Genomic DNA, 22,382 nt, shown 5'->3' with positions numbered 1-22,382 from the left:
CTGTCATCCCCTTCTCCTCCTGCCTTCAATTTTGCCCAACATCAGGATCTTTTCCAGTGAGTCAGTTCTTCACATCAAGTGGCCAAAGTATTGGTCAGTATGACCTGGAAAAGCCTATGGTGCTAGAGTTTGCTGTGGTGAATTAAAATGCTTGTAAGAAGTCTTTGCTATGTCCTAATTAGAGAGTCACAGTATAGAGCCCTACAGTTCTGAAGCACGACCACACTCTCTGCTGCAAAGAAACTATATTCTCTGAAAAGCAACTTCTGGCACACTACTGAATCCGAAAAAGAAACTAAATGCCAGACCACAGGACATTATGTGACTAAGAGACCAGTGCCTCCTATTATAAGGTGAATATTTAGCCAAACTAAGTCACCTGGAGTAACAGGCAAATTTGGCCTTGGAATGCGGAATGAAGCAGGGCAAAGACTAATAGAGTTTTGCCAAGAAAATGCACTGGTCATAGCAAACACCCTCTTCCAAAAACACAAGAGAAGACTCTACACATGGACATCACCAGATGGTCAACACCGAAATCAGATTGATTATATTCTTTGCAGCCAAAGATGGAGAAGCTCTATACAGTCAACAAAAACAAGACCGGGAGCTGACTGTGGCTCAGATCATGAACTCCTTATTGCCACATTCAGACTTAAACTGAAGAAAGTAGGGAAAACCGCTAGACCATTCAGGTATCACCTAAATCAAATCCCTTATGATTATACAGTGGAAGTGAGAAATAGATTTAAAGGCCTAGATCTGATAGATAGAGTGCCTGATGAACTATGGAATGAGGTTCGTGACATTGTACAGGAGACAGGGATCAAGACCATCCCCATGGAAAAGAAATGCAAAGAAGCAAAATGGCTGTCTGGGGAGGGCTTACAAATAGCTGTGAAAAGAAGAGAGGCAAAAAGCAAAGGAGAAAAGGAAAGATATAAGCATCTGAATGCAAGTTCCAAAGAATAGCAAGAAGAGATAAGAAAGCCTTCCTCAGCAATCAATGCAAAGAAATAGAGGAAAACAACAGAATGGGAAAGACTAGAGATCTCTTCAAGAAAATGAGAGATACCAAGGGAACATTTCATGCAAAGATGGGCTCGATAAAGGACAGAAGTGGTCTGGACCTAACAGAAGCAGAAGATATTAAGAAGAGGTGGCAAGAATACACGGAAGAACTGTACAAAAAAATCTTCACGACCCAAATAATCATGATGATGTGATCACTAATCTAGAGCCAGACATCCTGGAATGTGAAGTCAAGTGGGCCTTGGAAAGCATCACTACGAACAAAGCTAGTGGAGGTGATGGAATTCCAGTTGAGCTATTTCAAATTCTGAAAGATGATGCTGTGAAAGTGCTGCACTCAATATGCCAGCAAGTTTGGAAAACTCAGCAGTGGCCACAGGACTGGAAAAGGTCAGTTTTCATTCCAATCCCAAAGAAAGGCAATGCCAAAGAATGCTCAAACTACCACACAATTGCACTCATCTCACATGCTAGTAAAGTAATGCTCAAAATTCTCCAAGCCAGACTTCAGCAATACGTGAACCATGAACTCTCTGATGTTCAAGCTGGTTTTAGAAAAGGCAGAGGAACCAGACATCAAATTCCCAACATCCGCTGGAGCATGGAAAAAGCAAGAGAGTTCCAGAAAAACATCTATTTCTGCTTTATTGACTATGCCAAAGCCTTTGACTGTGTGGATCACAATAAACTGTGGAAAATTCTGAAAGAGATGGGAATCCAGACCACCTAACCTGCCTCTTGAGAAATCTGTATGCAGGCCAAGAAGCAACAGTTAGAACTGGACATGGAACAACAGACTGGTTCCAAATAGGAAAAGGAGTACGTCAAGGCTGTATATTGTCACCTTGCTTATTTAATTTATATGCAGAGTACATCATGAGAAACACTGGACTGGAAGAAACACAAGCTGGAATCAAGATTGCTGGGAGAAATATCAATAACCTCAGATATGCAGAAGACACCACCCTTATGGCAGAAAGTGAAGAGGAGCTAAAAAGCCTCTTGATGAAAGTGAAAGAGGAGAGTGAAAAAGTTGGCTTAAAGCTCAACATTCAGAAAACGAAGATCATCACTTCATGGGAAATAGATGGGGAAACAGTAGAAACAGTGTCAAACTTTATTTTGGGGGGCTCCAAAATCACTGCAGATGGTGACTGCAGCCATGAAATTAAAAGACGCTTACTCCTTGGAAGAAAAGTTATGACCAACCTAGATAGTATATTCAAAAGCAGAAACATTACTTTGCTCACTAAGGTCCATCTAGTCAAGGCTATGGTTTTTCCAGTGGTCATGTATGGATGTGAGAGTTGGACTGTGAAGAAGGCTGAGCGCCAAATAATTGATGCTTTTGAACTGTGGTGTTGGAGAAGACTCTTGAGAGTCCCTTGGACTGCAAGGAGATCCAACCAGTCCATTCTGAAGGAGATCAACCCTGGGATTTCTTTGGAAGGACTGATGCTAAAGCTGAAGCTCCAGTACTTTGGCCACCTCATGCGAAGAGTTGATTCATTGGAAAAGACTCTGATGCTGGGAGGGATGAGGGGCAGGAAGAGAAGGGGACGACCCAGGATGAGATGGCTGGATGGCATCACAGACTCGATGGATGTGAGTCTAAGTGAACTCCAGGAGATGGTGATGGACAGGGAGGCCTAGCGTGCTGCGATTCATGAGGTCACAAAGAGTCGGACATGACTGAGCGACTGAACTGAACTGAAGTCATAAACTCAGTTGGAAAAAGCAATTCATCAGTCACTGGAAGCCATATATTTGAGATTAGATCATGGCAGGTCCTGAAATCACAAGTAAGCTGTGCAAAAAAAAGGTGTAGACACCACCATCCCCCATCATGGCACTTATCTGTATTGAACTGAAGCTTCTCCGTCAGTTCACACTCATAGCCTGATAGGCAGTATCCTATGACCAATTGATGAAAGAAGAAAAAACCTGGGCCTGGCTCACAGATGGGCTCAAAATCTTAGTGCCAGCTGAAAAGAGACAGCTGTGGCACTAGAACCTCATTGAGTAGTTACGTATACACATGTATATTCTTTATATAGCTAGCATTGCCTGTTGATAATGCCTTTGCCGACACCACTATCAGTGGACCCATGAAACGTGTAACTTACCATCATGGAATCCTGAGTAACATCACCTGACATACAGGGGCCTGCTTTTTGATCAGGAAGGTGCCAAGTAGGTACATGATGAAACGATCACTGGAACAATCATAAACTTCATTATACAGAAGTTAGATGATTGATCAAATATTGGAATGACCTTTGTATTCGTTTTCTCTGTTCTGTAACAAATACAAATTCAGTGGCTTAAAACACATTTACTACACGTTTACTATCTTACAGTTCCTGTGGACCAGGAGTCCAGGCACAGTTTACCTGGGTCTTCTGTAAGGCTGCAATCAAGTTGTCAGCCAGGGCCAGGTTCTCATCCATCAGGAGACTCAACTGGAGAAGAGTTTCCATCCAAGCTCAATCAGTTGTTGCCTGAATTTGTTTTCTGTTGCTGTGGGACTCATGGCAGCTTGCTTTTCCAAAGCTAGCCAGGGAGAGAAAGACACACAGAATGAGTCCTCAGCAAGATAAGAGTTTTACATATTGCAACATAATGTTAAGAGTGACATGCCACTTCTGAAATCAATCAACCCAGATTCACTTTTCAAATGTCCTTGATGGGGAAGTAAGAATGATTAATTTTATTAAGTAGTGACCTTTTGGTCCACATTTATTTAAGATTTGGGGTAATGAAATGATGATTATGCACAAAGCACTTCTGCTGTATAAAAAAGTAGGATGTTCACTCAAGCATACTGCACATCTGTTAAGCTGAAGTATCAGTTTATATCATGGGACATCAGTTTTACTTGAAAGAGTGACTAATAAATTGTGGTCATTTAGACTTGCATATTTGGCAGACATATGCTCATATAAATAAAGAATAAAATTTTTTAAAAGAGTCTGCAACTTTTAAGAAAACAAGTGACAGTATTTGTTGCCAATGATAAGATTTGAGCTTAGAGGGGAAAAGTTTCGGAAAATTTATATTTGCTATCATGATTTCAACACCTTTCCAATAATTAAATACTTTTCTGACAACAGTAGTGGTAACATGAGTGAGTGTGATTTTTTGATAGTAGGTAATGAAATGTGTCAACATTTGGGAATTCGATATAACAAAGTGAACCAATATTTTTCAATGATTTACAAAATTATGCATAGTTTGAGAAGATCCATTAGAAGTGAAAGATAAACTTCTGAAGTTCAGTGTATTCCATATCCTTACTTGTCATCTGTGCCTTCTTTCTATAAGATGTTTGCTCACAACATCTATTCGGTTTTACATTTGAGCTGATTTTAAAGTACTTTCTGCTTAGTTTTTTTTTTTATCCTAATCCTTTGTTGGAGCGTTGGTGTTGGAGAAGACTCTTAAGAGTCCCTTGCACTGCAAGGAGATCCAACCAGTCCATCCTAAAGGAAATAAGTCCTGAATATTCATTGGAAGGATGATGCTGAAGATGAAGCTCCAATACTTCAGCCACCTGATGTGAAGAACTGACTCAATGGAAAAAACCCTGATGCTGGGAAAGATTGAAGGCAGAAGGAGAAAAGGACAATAGAGGATGAGGTGGCTGGATGGCATCACCAACTCGATGGACATGAGTTTGAGCAAGCTCCAGGAGATGGTGATGGAAGGGAAGTCTGGCATACTACAGTCCATGGGGTCTTAGTCAGACACAACTGAGTGACTGAACTGAATGCTTTGTTAGTAATGTGTATTTCAATTATCATTCATAATCATGATTTGTCTTTTCACTTGATTACACGTTTTGATGAACAAAAGTTACTTAACTATAATGCAGTCAGAAGTAACCATCTTTTTCTTTATCATTTATGCTTTCGGGGTCTTCTTTTTAAAAGCCTTCCACACCCGGGGTTTTAAAGGTATTGTCCTATATTTTCTTCTGAAAGTTTTAAACTTTTGTTTTTCATGTTTAGTGTTTGATCCATGTATTTATTAAATACATAGCATGAGACAGGAATTCAGTTTCATTTTTTTCTACTTAACCATGTCTCCTAACACTATGTATTGAAAGGCCTACTATGCCCCCATTCACCAACAATGTCACCTCTTTTATATATATGCGTGTCCATAGATACTGAGTCTGTTTCTGACCTCTCTAGGCTTTCCATCATTCAATTCACCTATCTCTGTGCCAGCACTATGGTTTCTTGACCACCAGAACTTTGGCACATCAACAGATGAGAGAATGCATTCTCCTACCTCAACTTCTTCATTAGGGTTTTGGCTACTCTTGGTATGCCACACAAGTTTTAAAATAAGTTTGACAATTATTTAAACTGTTGAACATTCTATTTGAATTGCATTAAATCTAAAGACCATCTTGGGGAGAACTGCCATCTTCATGGTATTACCCTTTCCTGTTCATGAACTTGGGGGTATCTCTCCTATTTAGATCTTCCTTCACATCTTTCAGTAGAATTTCATAAATGTTTCCATTAAGTCACAGACATCTTTCAAAAATGCAAGTTTATGTTATTCTTTTATTTAATAATGCTATCAAATTACTTTATCAGTTTGGACAGTTTGTAGATTTTGGTGGGTTTCTATATTGACAACCAGGTCATGTACAAACAATTATATTTTTTCTGTAATGAACATGTTCTCTTTGCTCTTCATGAACATTCTCTCATTCTGTTTTAGTTAGTCCTATCTTGCTTTAAAAAAAAAACTAACTAAAAATTATAAATTGTTTACACAGTCATGATTTTAGATATCTGTTATTTCTTCTTTGCTCACTTTATCTGTTAAGGTACAGGCTAAAATGTGGTAACAGAGATATCCGAAGATATAGTGGCTTAAAAAACAAAGTTTACTTCTCTCATACCAGTCCAACTCTAGGCAACCCAGGTCAGTTTCTGCCACCCTTAAAATGGGCATACACCTCTGCATCCAAGATGGCACCTCCATCTTTCTCATCTTCCACTGTGGGGACGGGAAAGAGCCAACAAAGTCTGCCCATGTCCCTTTGAAAGGCACATCCCCCCAACAGCACACGTTACTTCTATTTACATCTAATGAAACATAAATTAGAGACATGGTCCCCCTAAGCTTCAAGGGAAGCTGACAAAGGTAATTTTTAAGTGGGTGACCACACAGATCACTCAGGATCCATTTTACCTGTTTGGTGTACCCATCCCCAAACTGCTCTGGTTACAGCTACTAAGAACTCACACCTGCATCATTCTCAGGAGGTTTACCTTTGGGAACATGGAGTCTCATTACAGGCGGTAACAAGGAGTTGCATTCCTACTTCTGATACTTCCAGTCATCCTGGCTTCCAATGTGCCCAATGATTTAGTGGTACTAGGGCACAAAAGCCCAGCTCCTGTGCCTTAGGACTGGAAGAATTCTCTAGTATAACACAGATTCCAGAATTATGCTAAGCATAGACTTCACCTATCATCACTTTCTTACTAACTTCTTCCCCTTTCCTATCCTGCCTCCTTCACACTCATACAGATTTCCCCTGAAAATAACCCTCTTAAATGTTTGAACATGAATCCCTGTCTCAGAATTTGCTTCTAGAAATGATCCAGTGGGTGCTGGAGCTGTCTTGTACCAGTTCATGAGAGCCAGTTGTTAATTTGCAGCAATTTTGTGAGCTATTTGTTTAAAATTACTATTATTATTAAAAATTAAAGTATAAAGCCTACAGTTAAAGAAATTACATTAAAAACAAAGGTAATAAATAAAATCCATCACTTTTTCATAATTTTACTGTATTTACCTGTGCTTTTGAGGTTATGTCTACTGTAGCTGTATGGTAGAAATTCCGTATAATGATGCACATCTCTGCACAACTCCAGACTCAATAATGGCATGTTATTTAACTTATATGCAGAGTACATCATGAGAAACGCTGGGCTGGAAGAAGCACAAGCTGGAATCAAGATTGCTGGGAGAAATATCAATAACCTCAGATGTGCAGATGACACCACCCTTGTGGCAGAAAGTGAAGAGGAACTAAAAAGCCTCTTGATGAAAGTGAAAGAGGAGAGTGAAAAAGTTGGCTTAAAGCTCAGTATTCAGATCATGGCATCTGGTCCCATCACTTCATGGGAAATAGATGGGGAAACAGTGAAAACAGTGTCAGACTTTATTTTGGGGGGCTCCAAAATCACTGCAGATAGTGACTGCACCCATGAAATTAAAAGACACTTACTCCTTGGAAGGAAAGTTATGACCAACCTAGATAGCATATTAAAAAAGCAGAGACATTATTTTGTCAACAAAGGTCCGTCTAGGCAAGGCTATGGTTTTTCCAGTGGTCATGCATGGATATGAGAGTTGGACTGTGAAGAAAGCTGAGCACCAAAGAATTGATGCTTTTGAACTGTAGTGTTGGAGAAGACTCTTGAGAATCCCTTGGACTGCAAGGAGACCCAACCAGTCCATCCTAAAAGAGATCAGTCCTAGGTGTTCACTGGAAGGACTGATGTTGAAGCTGAAACTCCAATACTTTGGCCACCTCATGCGAAGAGTTGACTCACTGGAAAAGACCCTGATGCTGGGAGGGATTGGGGGCAGGAGGAGAAGGGGACGACAGAGGATGAGATGGCTGGATGGCATCACCGACTTGATGGACATGAGTTTGGGTAAATTCCAGGAGTTGGTGATGGACAGGGAGGCCTGGCGTGCTGCGATTCATGGGGGTCACAAAGAGTTGGACACGACTGAGCAACTGAACTGAACTGAACTGAATAGCTTGAAATCAGCCTGGATGGAAGTATTTCTATCACAGAAATGTGCAAATGTTACAGATCAGGACTTTTTTCCCCTACAGAGCAACTTAAAAATTTTCAGGCACCTTATGAGAATTACCTAAGGCATCAGGTCATTGCATAAGACATCTACTGTTACGAAAGGAGAAGAGAATGGATATTGGGGCTAATTAGAATGCTGCATAGGCCTGTTTTTGTTAAAAGCTGAGGCAAAAGTTTCATAAAGTAAAATACACAGATCTTAAATGCATGATTTAATGTTTTAATGAAAATATGGGACCCTGTAACCACCATCTCAATCAAGATATAGAACATTTTGGAGTTCCCTGATGGTCCAGAGGTTAAGAATCTGCCTGCCAATGGGGACACGGGTTTGATCCCTGGTCTGGGAAGATTCCACATACCACAGGGCAACTAAGCCCATGCACCACAACTACTAAGCCTGTGATCTAGAGCCCCTGAGCCGCAACTAATGAAGCCAGCGTGCCTAGAGCCCAAGCTCTACAACAAGAGAAGTGAGTGAAGTCGCTCAGTCGTGTCCGACTCTTTTCGATCCCACGGACTGTAGTCTACCAGGCTTCTCTTGTCCATGGGATTTTCCAGGCAAGAGTACTGGAGTGGGTTGCCATTTCCTTCTCCAGGGGCTCTTCCTGACCCAGGGATCAAACCCAGGTCTCCTACATTGCAGGCAGACACTTTACCCTCTGAGCCACCAGGGAAGCCCTCACCACAACTAAAGAAAGCCTGCTTGCAGCAATGAAGACCCAGTGCAGCCAAAAAATATTAAGTAAATAAATAATCTTAAAAAGAGATATCGAACATGTCAAAACCCCAGAGAGTGTCTGTGTGCCCTCTTCAAATCCATCACGGGCAACTGCAGGCCACCTGTTTTGCTTGTTTGGTCTTCACATAAGTGGAATCAGAATACTGCACTCTTTCAGGTCTGACTTCATTCACTCAACAAAATGTTTTTGAATTTCATTCATGTTCCTGTATATAACAGCCCTTTATTCTCTTTTATTGCCAAGTAGTATTTTAGTGACTATCATTTATCTGTTGAGTTGTTTCCGGATTTGAGCTATTACGAATAAAGATGCTATGAACATTCGCAAGTCTTTGACTACGCAAGTCTTTGTTGCTTCTTTATTCTAGTCTGTGGCTTTTATTTTCATTTTCTTAACAGTGTCTTTGAAAGAACAGGAGATTTTCATTTTGATGAAATCCCATCTTTTTTTTTTCCGAAATGGTTCATGCTTTTCTTGTCCTATGTAAAGAATCTTTGCCTACTCAAGGGTCACAGAGATTCTTCTTCCAAGTTTCTTACATTTAGTTCTATAATCCAGTTTGAGTTAATTTTTCTAAATAATGCAAGGTAAGGATTGAGGTGCTTTATTTTTCATTTATTTTGTATAGGAATGTCTCATTGTTCCAGCATCATTTGTAAAAATGAAACTATCCTATCTCCAGGTGAGTTATCTTCGCACCTTTGTTAAAATCAACTGGCCATATAAATGTGGATCTATTTCTTAACTCTCTATTATATTCCCTTGATCTATATGTCTGCCCTTATGCCAATACCACATTGTCTTGATTACTACACCTATATATTGAGTCTTGACATCCTGTAGTTCTTTATTTTGGTTATTCTAGGCCCTTTGCTTTTCCACATATATTTTAGAATCAACTTTTCAATTTCTACAACAAAACCTCAGGCTTGAAATTTTTCAAATTTGGAAATATCACACTACCAAATTTCAAGACTAACTACAAAGCTGTAGTAACTAGGACACTGTGAAGTTAGCATGAGAATATACAAACAGATAAGGAATTGAACAGAGTCCCAAAATAGATGCACATATATACTGTCAATTAATTTTTGATAAAGTATCAATGCAAATCAATGTGAAAATAAATGTATTTTCAACAAATGGTACTGGTACTCGATAAACATTAGAGAAAATAAAACCTTGTCCCCTATCTCACACTGCATCCCAAAATCTAATAAACCTCAGACTTCAATGTAAAAGTTAAAGTTATAAAGCTTAGGGAGAAAAAATAGAAGAACAATCTTTGCAACCACAAGTTAAAAAGTGAAAAAAAGCAAGCCACAGACTTAGGAATCAACAATAAAAAGATAAGCCTCTTGATTTAAAATGCACAAAAGAATTAGAAAGTTGATTCACAAAAGAAGATATACATATGATCAATAGTACAGGAAAATGCGCTCAATATCATTAGTTACAGGGAAATACAAATTAAAACCTCAGTAAGAGACCACTTCATACCTGTTAGAACTGGCAATCTTCACCAAGTCCTGAGGCGGGAGGATATGGACCAAGAGGAAGCACCATTTACTGCTAGTAGGAGCATCAGTTCAGTTCAGTTGCTCAGTTATGTCTGACTCTTTGCGACCCCATGGACTGCAGCACGCCAGGCCTCCCTGTCCATCATCAACTCCCGGAGTTTGCTCAAACTCATATCCATTGAGTTGGTGATGCCATCCAACCATCTCATCCTCTGCCGTCCTTCTCCTCCTGCCTTCAGGATCTTTCCAGCATCAGGATCTTTTCAAGTGAGTCACTTCTTTGCATCAGGTGGCTAAATTACTGGAGTTCCATCCAGCTTTAGCATCAGTCCTTCGAATGAATATTCAGGACTGATTTCCTTTAGGATTGATTGCTTTAATCTCCTTGTACTCCAAGGGACTCTTAAGAGTCTTCTTCAACATCATAGTTCAAAAGCATCAATTTTTTGGTGCTCAGCTTTCTTTATGAGCCAACTCTCACATCCATACATGACTACTGGAAAAACCATAGCTTTGACTAGACAGACCTTTGTCAGCAAAGAAATGTCTCTGCTTTTTAATATGCTGTCTAGGTTGGTCATAGCTTTTCTTCCAAGGAGCAAGCGTCTTTTAATTTCATGGGCACAGTCACCATCTGCAGTGATTTTGGAGCCCAAGAAAATAAAATCTATCACTGTTTCCACTGTTTTCCCATCTATTTGCCATGAAGTGATGGGATCAAATTCCGTAAGCTTGGTTTTTTGAATGTTGAGTTTTAAGCCAGCTTTTTCACTCTCCTCATTCACTTTCATCAAGAGGCTCTTTAGTTCTTCTTCACTTTCTGCCATAAGGGTGGTGTCATCTGAGTATCTGAGGTTATTGATATTTCTCCCGGCAATCTTGATTCCAGCTTGTGCTTCATCCAACCTGGCATTTCACATGATGTACTCTCCATATAAGTTAAGTAAGCAGAATGACAATATATAGCCTTGACATACTCTTTTCCCAATCTGGAACCAGTCCATAGTTCCATGTTCAGTTCTAACTGTTACTTCTTGGCCTGCATATAGAATTCTCAGGAGACAGGTAAGGTGGTCTGGTATTCTCATCTTTCTAAGAATTTTCCACAGTTTGTCGTGATCCACACAGTCAAAGGCTTTGGCATAGTCAATGAAGCAGACGTTTTTCTGGAATTCTCTTGCTTTTTCTATGTTCCAATGGATGTTGGCAATTTGGTTTCTGGTTCCTCTGCCTTTTCTAAATCTAGCCAGAACATCTGGAATTTCTCAGTTCATATACTGTTGAAGACTAGCTTGGAGAATTTTCAGCATTACTTTGCTAGTGTGTGAAATGAATACAGTTGTGTGGTAGTTTGAGCATTCTTTGGCATTGCCTTTCTTTGGGATTGGAATGAAAACTGACCTTTTCCAGTCCTGTGGCCACTGCTGAGTTTTCCAAACTTGCTGGCATATTGAGTGCAGCACTTTTACAGCATCATCTTTTAGGATTTGAAATAGCTCAACTTGTATTCCATCACCTCCACTAGCTTTGTTCATAGTGATGCTTCCTAAGGCCCCCTTGACCTCACACTCCAGGATATCCTGCTCTAGGTGAGTGATCACACCATTGTGGTTATCTGGGCCATGAAGACCTTTTTTGTACAGTTCTTCTGTGTATTCTTGCCACCTCTTCTGAATATCTTCTGCTTCTGTTAGGTTCATACCATTTCAGTCATTTATTGTGCCCATCTTTGCATGAAATGTTCCCATGGTATCTCTAATTTTCCTGAAGAGATCTCTAGTCTTTCTCATTCTATTGTTTTCCTCTATTTCTTTCCACTGATCACTGAGGAAGGCTTTCTTATCTCTCCTTGCTGTTCTTTGGAACTCTGCACTTAAATGGGTATATCTTTCCTTTTCTCCTTTGCCTTTCATTACTCTTCTTCTCAGCTATTTGTAAGCCCTCCTCAGACAACCATTTTGCCTTTTTGCATTTCTTTTTCTTGCGGATGGTCTTGATCACGGCCTCCTATACAATGTTATGAACCTCCATCCATAGGTCTTCAGGCACTCTATCAGATCTAGTCCCTTAAATATATTTGTCACTTTCACAGTACAATTGTAAAGGATTTTATTTAGGCCATACCTGAATGGTCTAGTGGTTTTCCCTACTTTCTTCAATTTGAGTCTGAATTTGGCAATAAGGAGTTCATGATCTGAGCCACAGTCAGCTCCCGGTCTTGTTCTTGCTGACTGTAGAGAGCTTCTCCATCTTTGGCTACAAAGAATAGAATCAATCTGATTTCGGTGTTGACCGTCTGATGATGTCCATGTGTAGAGTCATCTCTTGTGTTGTTGGAGGAGGATGTTTGCTATGACCAGTGCATTCTCTTCACAAAACTCTGTTAGCCTTTGCCCTGCTTCATTTTGTACTCCAAAGCCAAAGTTGCCTATTACTCCAGGTATCTCTTAACTTCCTACTTTGGCATTCCAGTCCCCTATGATGAAAAGGACATCTCTTTTTTTGGTGTTAGTTCTAGAAGGTCTTGTAGGTCTTCACAGAACTGTTCAACTTCAGCCTCTTTACAAATAATTTGGAAAACTCTGGAATTTTCTAATAAAGTTAACCATACATCTGTTCTATGAATGAGTAATTCCACTCCTGTGTTTATTCCCAAAAGAAGCAAAAGCATATAGGCACGAAAAGTCTTGTACCTGAGTGTTTATCAGTACCTTTGTTCATAATAGCTGCTAACTAGAAACATCCCAAACGTCCATCAACAAGAGAATTAATGAACTGTGAAAACTCATGTAATGGATAACTATTTAGCAATAAAAAGGAATCAACTGATGATACACATGACAACATGGATTAATCTCAAAAACAGTATGTGGAATTCAATGAAGGCAGTCAAAAGGTACAAACTTCCAGTTATAAGATAAATAAATTCTAGGGATGCCATGTGCAACATGATTAGTATAATTAACAATATTGAATGTTACATATGAAAGCTGCAAAGAGAACAAATCATAAGAGTTCTCACAAGGAAAAGTGTATTTCTATTTCTTTAACTTTGTGTTTATGAGATGATGGCTGCTCGCTAAACTTGATATGGTAATCATTTCATTATATATGTAAGTCAAATCACTATGCTGTATGCCTCAAACTTATACAGTGCTATATGTCAATAAAACTGGAAGAAAAAAAGACAGAAACAGTATGTGGAAGACAGACCCAAAAGAACAGACTGTATGATTCCATTAATGTGAGATACAATAATCTGCAACTCTAATGTGACAGTGAACAGAACAAAGGTTATCTCTGGGAGGGGATGATAGAAAGGAATATAAAGCAACATCCTGGATTAATGGAAATGTTCTCCAGCATGATTCTGGTGATGTTAACATGGGTATATATTTGTTAAAACTCATAAAAGAGTACACTGCAATATGTGCATTTTACTACATATAAATTATACCTCAATAAAGAAAATAATAACAGAGAAACGCATTGAGATAATAGTCACTCATCAACATAAACTTCTAACCTTATCAATTTTTAAAATATGACTAGAGAAGGAGCACAGAAGAATTGATGCTTTTGAACTGTGGTGTTGGAGAAGACTCTTGAGAGTCCCTTGGACTGCAAGGAGATCCAACCAGTCCATCCTAAAGGAGATCAGTCCTGGGTGTTCATTGGAAGGACGGATGTTGAAGCTGAAACTCCAATACTTTGGCCACCTGATGCAAAGAGCTGATTCATTGGAAAAGACCCTGATGCTGGGAGGGATTGAGGGCAGGAGGAGAAGGGGACGACAGGGGATGAGATGGCTGGATGGCATCATCGACTCAATGGACATGGGTTTGGGTGGACTCCGGGAGCTGGTGATGGACAGGGAGGCCTGGTGTGCTGTAATTCATGGGGTCGCAAAGAGTTGGACATGACTGAGTGACTGAACTGAACTGAACTGAGAGAAGGAAGAAATGGCACATAGCAAAGTAGGAATAAAAATAATTTAGTCGAAATAAGAAATGATTTTAAAAGCCTATATTCATAACAATCCAGAAATAAAGCTATAATACCAACTGAATTAGTTAAAGTGAGATTTTTCTATGAGTAACTGAAACTGAAGATGATGGTGGTTCGATTAAGAGAGAAGTTTATTTCTCTCTTGCATAAAGAGACGTGATGGCAGCTTTATAAATTCCAGAGTCAAGTTTCTTCTGAATTTCTGTTCTATACCCTTAACATGTTCCTCATGTTCCAAGATTGCTGCTCAAGCTCATCACCATGAATATACTCTAGCCAGCAAAGAAGAAAGTGACAAAGGGCTTGTTCTCCTTTCTTTAAAAGGTATCTTTAATACCTTCCAAAATTCATACTCAACATCACTATTTACATTTTATTGGCCAGAACTTATTGCCAAACTTAAGACAGGTGGGAAGGTTGGAAACGTATTCTTTATCCTGATACCGTATATGCCCAGAAGGAAGGGTCCGAAAGAAGCCATAAGAGACCATCAAGTTGACGTTTTTATTCACCTAACTATTCACATGCACCTTCTCCCCATATGCAAAATGCACAATCCTCTCCTAAAAGAAGGCAACCTCAAACTTTCATGAAAGAAATCAAGAGACAGTGAAGTGCTCTGCACAAGGACAGAGAGGTAATCTGGGACCACATGGTAGTGAGGGAAACGGGCCAGCAGAGACACACTGTGTGTGAGTGTTGGTCCCTCAGTCATGGCCAACGCTTTGCGACCCATGAACTGCAGCCCACCAGGCTCCACTGCCCAAAGAATTCCCCAGGGAAGAACATTCCTTCTCCAGGGGATCTTCCCGAACCAGGGATCAAACCTGGCATTGCGGCCAGATTCTTCATCATCTGAGCCACCAATAAGCACCCCATACTGCCCCCTCCCTGAGTCTCAGTGCTGTTCTCCATAGCCTGGCCAAGGCAGTCTGGTGCTCCAGCCTCCATATACCTAGAAGGGGAGCAACAGAATCACACAGAAAGGTGGGGTGATGTTTGGGCACAACGCCCTGACCCCTTTCCGGCTTCCAGGCTTCTCTCTCACTCCCTCCTTCCCAGATGCAGTGGCTAGCAAACTCACCTGCAAAGGTCCCTGCAGAGACACTAATGGCTATGAGGGACACAGCAGCAGGACCCAACTGCTAAAGCCATCTGTCCGCTCACATCATATCACATCACTTCACTCCAGGGCTTTAAAAGGCCATGAATACTTTCCTAACCTAAATGTGAGATAAGTTCTCTTCAGTGACCCCAGACCAGTAGAGATGCAGAACACACACGACTCTCCAAACATTTATTGGGTTGACATCAGAAGTCTCCACATTCCATAATACTTCAACACAACTTGGGGTGAGCCTGCATGTGGCCACTGGAGCCCTGGGAAGGGGGTTCCAAGACTGAGTTGCCCCCGGAGGGCTTGTGTGGCAGAGGCAGTTACTCACAGGTGGATCTACACTGGGGAGCAGGGGACCTTTTCCAAACCCAGATAACTGAGTCACATGCAGACGTGGCAGGGCCTCCTCGCTCTCTCCCAACAATCACCACACAGATCGGTTTGATAAAAGTGTCAGATCTAACACTGCTTCACGGGTGATGATGTCCCTTCTTTGCCAGATGTTCCCCGTGATGTGGATGAAGCATCATGTCCACCTGGCAGCTCGCTGGTTTCACCCACTCCTTCCTGCCAAGCAGAGCACGGCCAAGTTGTAGACATGGATGAGGCAGGGAAACTTCCAGGGCTTCTTGCTGCCAGCTTTCTGTCATGTGAATCTCCACAAGATCAGTGCATACCAAATGGAATTCAGGAATTGGCAGTAAACTAGGAGTGGGAGGTCAGAGGCAGGGCTAGGTGTGACCCAGAAACAGGGGGCAGTGTGGACCAGGGTGATCACAGGGTCACCAGGAGGCCCAGGGACAACACCACACACAGCAACAGGAAGAGGAGCACCACTGGATACAAAGAGGCCGCCTTGTTCACCACTGCAAGTAGCCACTTAGAGTAGAGGGCGGTTTCTGTGTAAACTCCCGGCGTATTGTTACGACCACAGCCAACGCCCCAGCTCACAATCCCTACCTGGACCCATGTGGTACTGTACTGACAGACCAGAGGGCCCCCAGAATCTCCCTGAAAAAGAGAAAGAAATCAAACTTCAGGAATGGAAGAGCACCCACATCAGAGCAGGCTGACTGCACAGCAAGACACTGAGAGACGGACATCTGTGAGCCTTCCCCAGACATCTCCCAGGCCCAGATTTCTGTGATTGTAAGAACTGAGAACTGAAGAGTCAACTGGAAAATTTTAGTATCCCCTCTGAAGGTATTATGACTGGTCATTTCCTGTACTACGTGCCTGTGTGCTAAGTTGCTTTAGTCATGTCCAACTCTTTGAGCCCGCCAGGCTCCTCTGTCCATGAGACTCTCCAGGCAAGAATACTGGAGTGGGTTGCCATGCCCTCCTCCAAGGGATCTTCCCAACCCAGGGATCAAACCCAGGTCTCCTGTGGCTGCTGCATTGCACACAGATTCTCTACCACTGAGCCACCAGGGAAGCCCTCCTATACTACAGTGGTTGTTAAACACTTCAAATATGACCTCTGCACTGAGCCCCTTAATCCATACACCTAGCCTAAGTTTCTCTAGAGCTCCTGACCATATAGCCAACTGACTCCATATATTAAGCTACACTCTCAAGACATCCCACATACTCATCCCAGCTCATGCAAACACTGCACATCCTTTTCTAAAACTGCTCTGGTGCCCCCCACCAACCAGCTCAGTCAGAAACTCAGAGTCCTCTTCAAGCTCTCCCTCGCTCCCATCCTCACGTGCAATCGGTTACCAAGAACTGATGACAATGTGCCTAAGATCCCCTCCACCCCTCCATGAGCCCAGGTCACACCTGGGGCTCAGCACCATTGCCCACATGGAGAAAACAAACTCCTGGCCTACAGGCCTGCCTGGACAGGACCAAGAAACGCAGCACAGCACTGCAGGCCACACATTCTGACTCCAGCCCCCTACTCTGGCCTTACTGGCCTCCTCCTTGCTCCAGACTGGAAACCCATTCCCTAAACATGGCCGGTGCTTCAGACCTTGAGCCGCGGACTCACTGGTCCCTCTCCCACAGTGATGTTCTCCTCTTGCCAGAATCCAAACACTCATCCTGAGACCTGTCCTCTGTCCCCTGCTCAGGAAGGTGGCTCAGGGCAGAGGGGAGGCTGTGGGCCCAGGGCTCCTACAGGCACTCCCAGGGGGACCTGGGACTTATGTCTCTGGAGGGCCCACATCTGTATAATAAGATGTATAATGTCTAGGTGGCAGGGTTGTGAGCTGGGAGACTGAGCTAATGCGGGTGAATGGCACCGGAAGTGCCCATAGAAAGAACTCAGTTAAGGAACTACGTGATTATCATCATCACCCCCAACTTCAATGCATCCTGGCAGCACCCCCAGGATGTGGGGCTCCTCCCTATTGGAGGAACAGGCCAGGACAGCTCACGGGTATCTTGAGGGGTTCTCCCCTGAATCTCCTTAAGTAAAGGCCAAAAGATAAGATGGGAAATAACCCAGGCCCTGTCACTGGGGAAGAAGGATACTTTGAGGGGACAACTTCAATACAGAGGTGGCAAGGGACCCATGAACTTACCTGGCAAGAATCCTTTCCTATACTATTATAGCCACAGACCACTCCTTCTTGCACTAAATCCTTATCTGTTCGTAGGGCCATCTGGAGCAGCCCATTACATTCTTCATAGTACCTGATATATTGGTCGATCTCCTGGAGAACTTCAGACACAAGTGGGCCTTCTACAAACCAAGAAGAAACTCGGCAGTGGGTAGATCTGCACAGGTGAATGATAAGCCCCCAAACACCTTGAATCCCCCCTGAAGAAGGCATTATAGAGGTTTTTATCCCCATCTGACAATGGAAGAAACTGAAGCCCCAAGCTGACAAGGAGAGAAGAGAAGGTAGGAAGCAAATCCACGACAAAATAAGGAAGAACGGATCAGGACAGGAAGAGGCAAGCCTGACCATCGTGAGAAATGATAACCAAGCGTCTGTCACTCTGCGTATCAATAGTAACCATGAAAGGCATCCCTTACATCACCAAAGTGTCTTTACTTTAAAGCAGAATCACAGATGCTCAGACAAGGAGCACCTGAAAGCAACAATCCAGGCTCTTTCCAGAGATAAGAGGCCCTATAGCCTCACCAACAGGGGTCTTCTGGCTCTGCCAAGACCCCCAAGGACAGGAAGTTCCCTACACACCAAGGCAAGTACTTCCAGCAACAGACAGCTCTGACTGGCAGACAGCTCATCACGCCCTGAGCAGAAGTTAACCCTGGAAAGAACTCCAGAGCATCCAGTTCTGTCCCCAAGGAACCTAAAAATACCCCCAAACCAGTCAGGCACACATCCCCAGAAATCCGCAAGAGACTCTGCCCATGTATTTCTTCTTCAGAGAACAGCTCTGGTTCCCAGGACTGGTGCCTTTCATAAATGGCTGGCATCAAATATTTGCGTTGCAACAAAAGATCTCAATCAATTTCTGGGCTCCAGCCATTTGGGAACCATTAACCTGGCTGCCCCCTTACCCACCTGCCAGGTGGTCAGCCTCCTCCCACCCCACCGCTTTAGTGTTGTTGCTTACTCCAGGGATAAGGCTGCCCCCCTCTACCCAGGTTACTACCTTCCTCACAGTCTCACCAAATTCTTGCTTCCTTCCCCATCCGGTCACCCAGCACCTGGTCCCAGCTTGCACGTGGAAAGTCTTCTCAGGGATGCATATAGGCTGGATAACGCCAGTGAAATTTACAGGGTAGCGGAGCCGGAGAAGAGCAAGGTCATTTTTAACGGTTCCACTTGTTGAGAACTGAGGGTGAACGACGACACGGCTGACAGGGACCACCAACCCTGATAATATACCCTGGAGATTCCAATCTCCCATCATGACACTGTACTGGTAACAGCTGTGGGAAGCGGACATGTCCCTCATAGAGACCCTGGGAAGCATCCTTTGTGCCTTTCCACACACATCAGCTGTTTCCCAATCTGGCCCCAACCTCCCTCACCACTCTCTCCATGCCCCTATCCCCAAAAACCCCTCCTAATGACTCTCAAAATTGATTTGCTACAACTGGTTTTGATCATCAAATTACCATTCCTGGTAACAAGACTACCAAAATGCAGACTCTCTCCCATTTTGATTGTGTGGGCTTTGGTTTGGTTTGGGTTTTCTATCAACTTGCAGGGTAATAGAAACTAAAGGGTGTCTGGGGAGGGCAGGACTCTCGCATCTCCACTGTCATGACTCACCTTAAAATACAGTGGGCTGCAGTCAGCACCCACCTCTCTGTGACGAGGGAAGCTCCGCACACATGTCTGTTACGGACCCTCAGGCTCACCTGCCAGGGCCACTTCCCTTCCTCGCTGTCCTGTCCTCCCAAGATTTTCAGGAACACTTGGCCGCACGCTGGGGTGAGGACAAGGTGGCAAGGAAAACCTCTGAGAAACAGGCCCTGACTCCTGGGAGCCTCCGAGACAGCCAAGAAGGCCATGTCCTCCTAGGCTCCAGGGCAGCATTTCCAAATCCGCAGGCCTTGGATCCGCACACGAGGCGCACCCCCCACCCTAAGGTTCCACAGCAGGGCTGCGCTGATTCAGACCCCAACCCTCCCAAGCCCCTGGGGAGCAGCAGCTCCCACCCTGGCGCCTCAGCCCGCCCCTCCGGACGCCCAACGCAGAGAGTCACCTAAGCTAAACGCCACCAACTTGGGGACTTCCGAAGCGCCTCCGGGGGCTGGCTGGACCGCCGTGCGGTTCTTAGTGCCGCCTCCCGAGGGAGCTGGAGGGGGCAAGGGCGTCGCCAACCCATCCTCCGAAGCCTCTGTGAGCCAGGGTTGAAGGAGCAGAAGCCAGACCAGGAGGCTGTGGGGGCCCCCCGGGGACGCCATGGGCTCCGCGACAGCCTCAGCGCTCTGCGGCGCCCCCTCGCGGCCGGAAGCTGAGTAGCGGCATGGGGACCACGGCGCATCTCGCCGCTGCAAGCCAGCCTGAGAGCGCAGTCACGCTCTCGCTCTCAGATCCTCATCCGAGACAGTCTCCACCCAGAAATCAGCCCAAGACCGAAGGGTTAGAGTCCATCTGAGGAGACTGTCCTTGCTAGGGGCCTGCCGATTTAATGTTTTTGAATTGTGGTGCTGGAGAAGACTCTTGAGAGTCCCTTGGACAACAAGGAGATCAAACCAGTCAATTCTAAGGGAAATCAACACTGAATACTCATTGGAAGGGCTGCTGCTGAAGCTGAAGCTCCAATACTTTGGCCACCTGATGCAAACAACCGACTCACTGGAAAAGACCCTGATGCTGGGAAGATTGAAGACAAAAGGAGAGGAGGGCAACAGAGGATATAGATGGTTGGATGGCATCACCGATTCAAGGGACATGAACTTGGGCAAACTGGGAGATAGGGAGGGAGGCCTAGCATGCTGTAGTCCATGGGGTTGCAAAGAGCTGGGCATCACTTAGCGAGTGAACAACAACAACTTAAAGGCGGGTGCTTCCTGAGACCCCTGCCTTTCTTGGTGTGGTACCTGGCCTGGAGCTGGTGAGGATGGGCAGTCTCGGAATTTGCTGAAGAGCTTTAATTCTCCATAACAGTTCCTCAAGGCAGGGCTCATTCACCAGACCTAGACTTGGAGGTAGGGGGACTGCAGATGAAGTGGGCTGGACAAAGGGCCTGGCAGCCATGCTCTTTCCGTCATGGGGATGGATACCTTTTAAAATGAGCCTCCGGCAAAGATACCTGTGGGTCAATCCATTCTTATTAGCTCTCTGTCCCTGATGTCTATTTGTCTTTGTTGCTTAAGCGCTTCTACCAGGCCTCCGCCTCTCTGGGTTTCATTATTCCTGTTGAAGTCAGGGGGAAAAACAACAATACTAATGTTTGAGTTTCAGTACTTCTCACTTTTCCCCAGCCAAAAGAGGATTGCCAGTTACAGTTTTTTTGAGGATGTGGGTGTTCCTCTCACAATTTATTTTCAGTGTCTTCTTGAGGGGGTTATTATCTAAATCCCTCTCTCTCTGCATTTCTCTCTTAACATTAAGCCAGGAAATTTCTGGCATATCAACTTCCTTTCAACAGTCCACTACTGCATTCAGGTTTAAGACAACCCAATAAACAGGTATCCATAGAATCATTCCTACTTGCCTGAACCACCAAACTGAATTCCAAATTTCTAGCAAGTGCGCTCTTCGTAAATTTGGTCCCAACCCTACCCAATCAAGGATCCCTCAAATCCAGTCGTATCCATATACCCCTTGTTTGTTCCCATGTAGATCAGCAAAATCTTGCAGTTCTTTTTGTAGGGAAGCCTTCTACCCTGGGTTCTACTTTGCCCCTGTCCTAGAACATGCTGGGATCTTACGCTAGTTATTAGGTCTAGAAGCAGTGAAGACTGGGCTGGTATAGGCAGAGAACTGGTGTGCCCTCATTACGTAATTTACTCACACGAAGTCATTACAGTGTCTCTAAGGCAGAGAGACCAGCCTTATCGAATGGGAGGAGGCGCTGTTTCTGTTAGCAAGAGAGGCTCAATGTGGCTGGGGGTCAGGGTGTCCTAAATCTATCCAAATGTATACCCCCTTGTAGATTTTCAGGGTCTCACTCCCAAATCTATGGCCTAACTTTTTCATAAGAGTGCTGATGAATCTCTTAACTCAGTTGATGTTGAAAACCAGCAAACCCAAAAATCATGAGCCCTAAACCCCATGCTCCCCGAGAAGCCACTGCACTGAGAAGCCGACTCGGCACAACTGCAGAAAGCCCATTGCAGCAATGAAGATGCAGCGCAGCCAAAGCTAAATTACTTTTAGACAGAAAACCAATTGCAAGCTTTCTATTAACGGTGAACTACAATGATATTTTATGTGTTTCATCGTTTTGTTGGGTTTTTTTTTTTTTCTTTTTGGCCACATGGCATGTAGGATCTTACCTTACTTCCCCAACCAAGGATCAAACTCACCCCCTGTATTGGAAATGCAGAGTCTTAACCGCTGGACCACCAGGGAAGTCCATTTCATCTTTAAGAGTTCATCTCATGCAGAGAAGTATCACCAAATGCTGCTAGTAACCCATGAACAATATGGCTTGGAGCAAAAAAATCTTCACTTGAAAGGTATTTATTGAGTTCTTTTGGATTCTTCTCCTGTCATTT

The 22,382-nt window shown here is 43.5% G+C and overlaps 1 protein-coding gene across 1 annotated transcript; it reads right to left on the bottom strand.

The window, feature by feature from the left end:
- Nucleotides 1-16,054: 16,054 nt before the first annotated feature.
- On the bottom strand, nt 16,055-20,120 carry LOC138087858 (putative serine protease 42). Its single transcript, XM_068983184.1, has 5 exons — nt 19,919-20,120; nt 19,483-19,639; nt 18,874-19,136; nt 17,812-17,969; nt 16,055-16,291 (listed from the first exon to the last, which is right to left on the bottom strand). The coding sequence occupies exons 1-5, from the start codon at nt 20,118-20,120 to the stop codon at nt 16,055-16,057; spliced, it is 1,017 nt and encodes a 338-aa protein (XP_068839285.1).
- Nucleotides 20,121-22,382: the final 2,262 nt, after the last annotated feature.

This window comes from Capricornis sumatraensis, chromosome 10 (genome assembly GCF_032405125.1).
Source record: "Capricornis sumatraensis isolate serow.1 chromosome 10, serow.2, whole genome shotgun sequence".
Taxonomy (NCBI): domain Eukaryota; kingdom Metazoa; phylum Chordata; class Mammalia; order Artiodactyla; family Bovidae; genus Capricornis; species Capricornis sumatraensis.
Note: the sequence above shows the minus strand (reverse complement) of the source record. Positions and strands in the feature narration are given on the sequence as shown.

What these genes read in the sequence shown, in the direction of transcription:
- LOC138087858 (XM_068983184.1), bottom strand. Translation starts at nt 20,120, where the DNA reads ATGGCGTCCCCGGGGGGCCCCCACAGCCTCCTGGTCTGGCTTCTGCTC. An exon ending in GCAGCCCACTGTATTTTAAG is followed by an intron (nt 19,137 to 19,482) that starts GTGAGTCATGAC and finishes CGCTTCCCACAG; the next exon opens with CTGTTACCAGTACAGTGTCA. An exon ending in GGGAAGGAAGCAAGAATTTG is followed by an intron (nt 17,970 to 18,873) that starts GTGAGACTGTGA and finishes GGTTTGTAGAAG; the next exon opens with GCCCACTTGTGTCTGAAGTT.